Source organism: Anneissia japonica, unplaced genomic scaffold (genome assembly GCF_011630105.1).
Source record: "Anneissia japonica isolate Jap-2015-1 unplaced genomic scaffold, ASM1163010v1 scaffold308442_len1425_cov375_single, whole genome shotgun sequence".
In the NCBI taxonomy this organism is placed as follows: Eukaryota; Metazoa; Echinodermata; class Crinoidea; order Comatulida; family Comatulidae; genus Anneissia; species Anneissia japonica.
In genome coordinates, this window is record NW_022700231.1 from 1 (window position 1) to 1,425 (window position 1,425).

Here is a 1,425-nt window from a genome sequence, read left to right on the forward strand (position 1 = left end):
AAGGCAAAAACATTTTGTAAATCAAAACACACATTAAAAGAGTTTTTATTCGTTCTGTCTCTGTCTCTTTCTGCTTTTGTTTCTACCTTTCCTGTAAGATGCCTCTGGTATGCCTCTTTCTCTTCTTCTGAAGCTCCTTTGTTATGCTTCATGGCTTCGCATGTGTCGCATCTATCTTTTTTATTCATATGGAAACCTATGTTGAATTCAGTATTGAATATTTGTCGATAAAGATGAAGTTTACCTGGGGTTTTTCCACTATCAATGCATTTCTGAACATATTTTTCATGTAGCAATGAAATGTTAAAATCAGGGGCAACATTACTCTTTATTTGTGGTGGCCCTACAGTAGTGTGACTGGACTCGCGGTATTGAATTAATGTGTTCCCGTATTCCAACTTTTGTATCTTCAGGCACAACATACACGAATATGTTCACCATTCACAGGGAGGCTGTAAGTCAAACTCATACTTCTACGACTTGGTTGCCCAACTTTTGGTCTTTTAGTGGATGACTGTGTTGTTGTCCTACTAAAAAAGTGCCGTTTTCCATTGTCATCCAATGTCCAGAATTCATCAAATACTTTCTTTCTATCAGCTTCCCTTATGTTATAACTGCACTTAAATTTACATTTGGAGCAGTCCTTCTTTGTTTTTACTGATCTCGACTCTTGAACATTTCCCCGGCTATTTACATACTCCTGTCCCGATTGCCTAAGTTTCTTTCTTATGTTGCATTTCCAACTACTTGGATCACGTCTGCGTTTTCGAGTCAAAATTGCTCCAGTACGTTTATGATGCCGAACTGTTGGTCGAACACCTTCATCATTCTCTTGTTCATCAACATGTTCATTTTCAGAAATAACCTCCTCGTCTACTAACTGGTCTTCATCACTGACATTTGGAAATTTCTGTACAGCAGGCAAATTAATTTCAACATTAGGCGAATCACGAGTCTTTCCTGAAAGATAAAAAAATACCTTAAATTTATAGTACATAAGTTAAAACATTGTTATATAGCAAATTACCTGTAAATGTAATTATTTCTTTTAAACACTGTTAACAAATAATTGAACTACATACCATGTAGCTCTTTATAATTGGAGACAGGATGAATACCACTTTCTGCTTCTTCATCAGAATTGCCATCATCATTTAATTCTGTACTGCTAATTTTATCTTTGTCTGGGATATAGTCTGGATCTACAGTTGAATCATTGCCATAATCACCACTGTCATCTTCACTTGACCTGAATAAAAAAATAGACTGTGGATATTATGCTGGCGGTAATGCTAGTCAATTAGTATTTTTTAATGATTTGTGATGGCGCACTTCACTGCGATACGGCGCGCGAGGCGGCGATACTTACACTCGGGATACAACCGGTACTAAATAAACTACACTTTGTAAAAAATATGTTAAGGC

General features: G+C 36.5%; 1 protein-coding gene across 1 annotated transcript; it reads right to left on the reverse strand.

Annotated features, from left to right (window-relative positions):
• Positions 1 to 86: 86 nt before the first annotated feature.
• LOC117103302 lies at positions 87 to 1,266 on the reverse strand (the record flags this gene model as incomplete). Its single annotated transcript, XM_033243847.1, has 3 exons — positions 87 to 272; positions 425 to 960; positions 1,083 to 1,266. Coding segments are annotated over 3 exons (906 nt in total), but the record flags the coding sequence as incomplete, so codon positions are not given.
• Between the last annotated feature and the right edge of the window lie 159 nt (positions 1,267 to 1,425).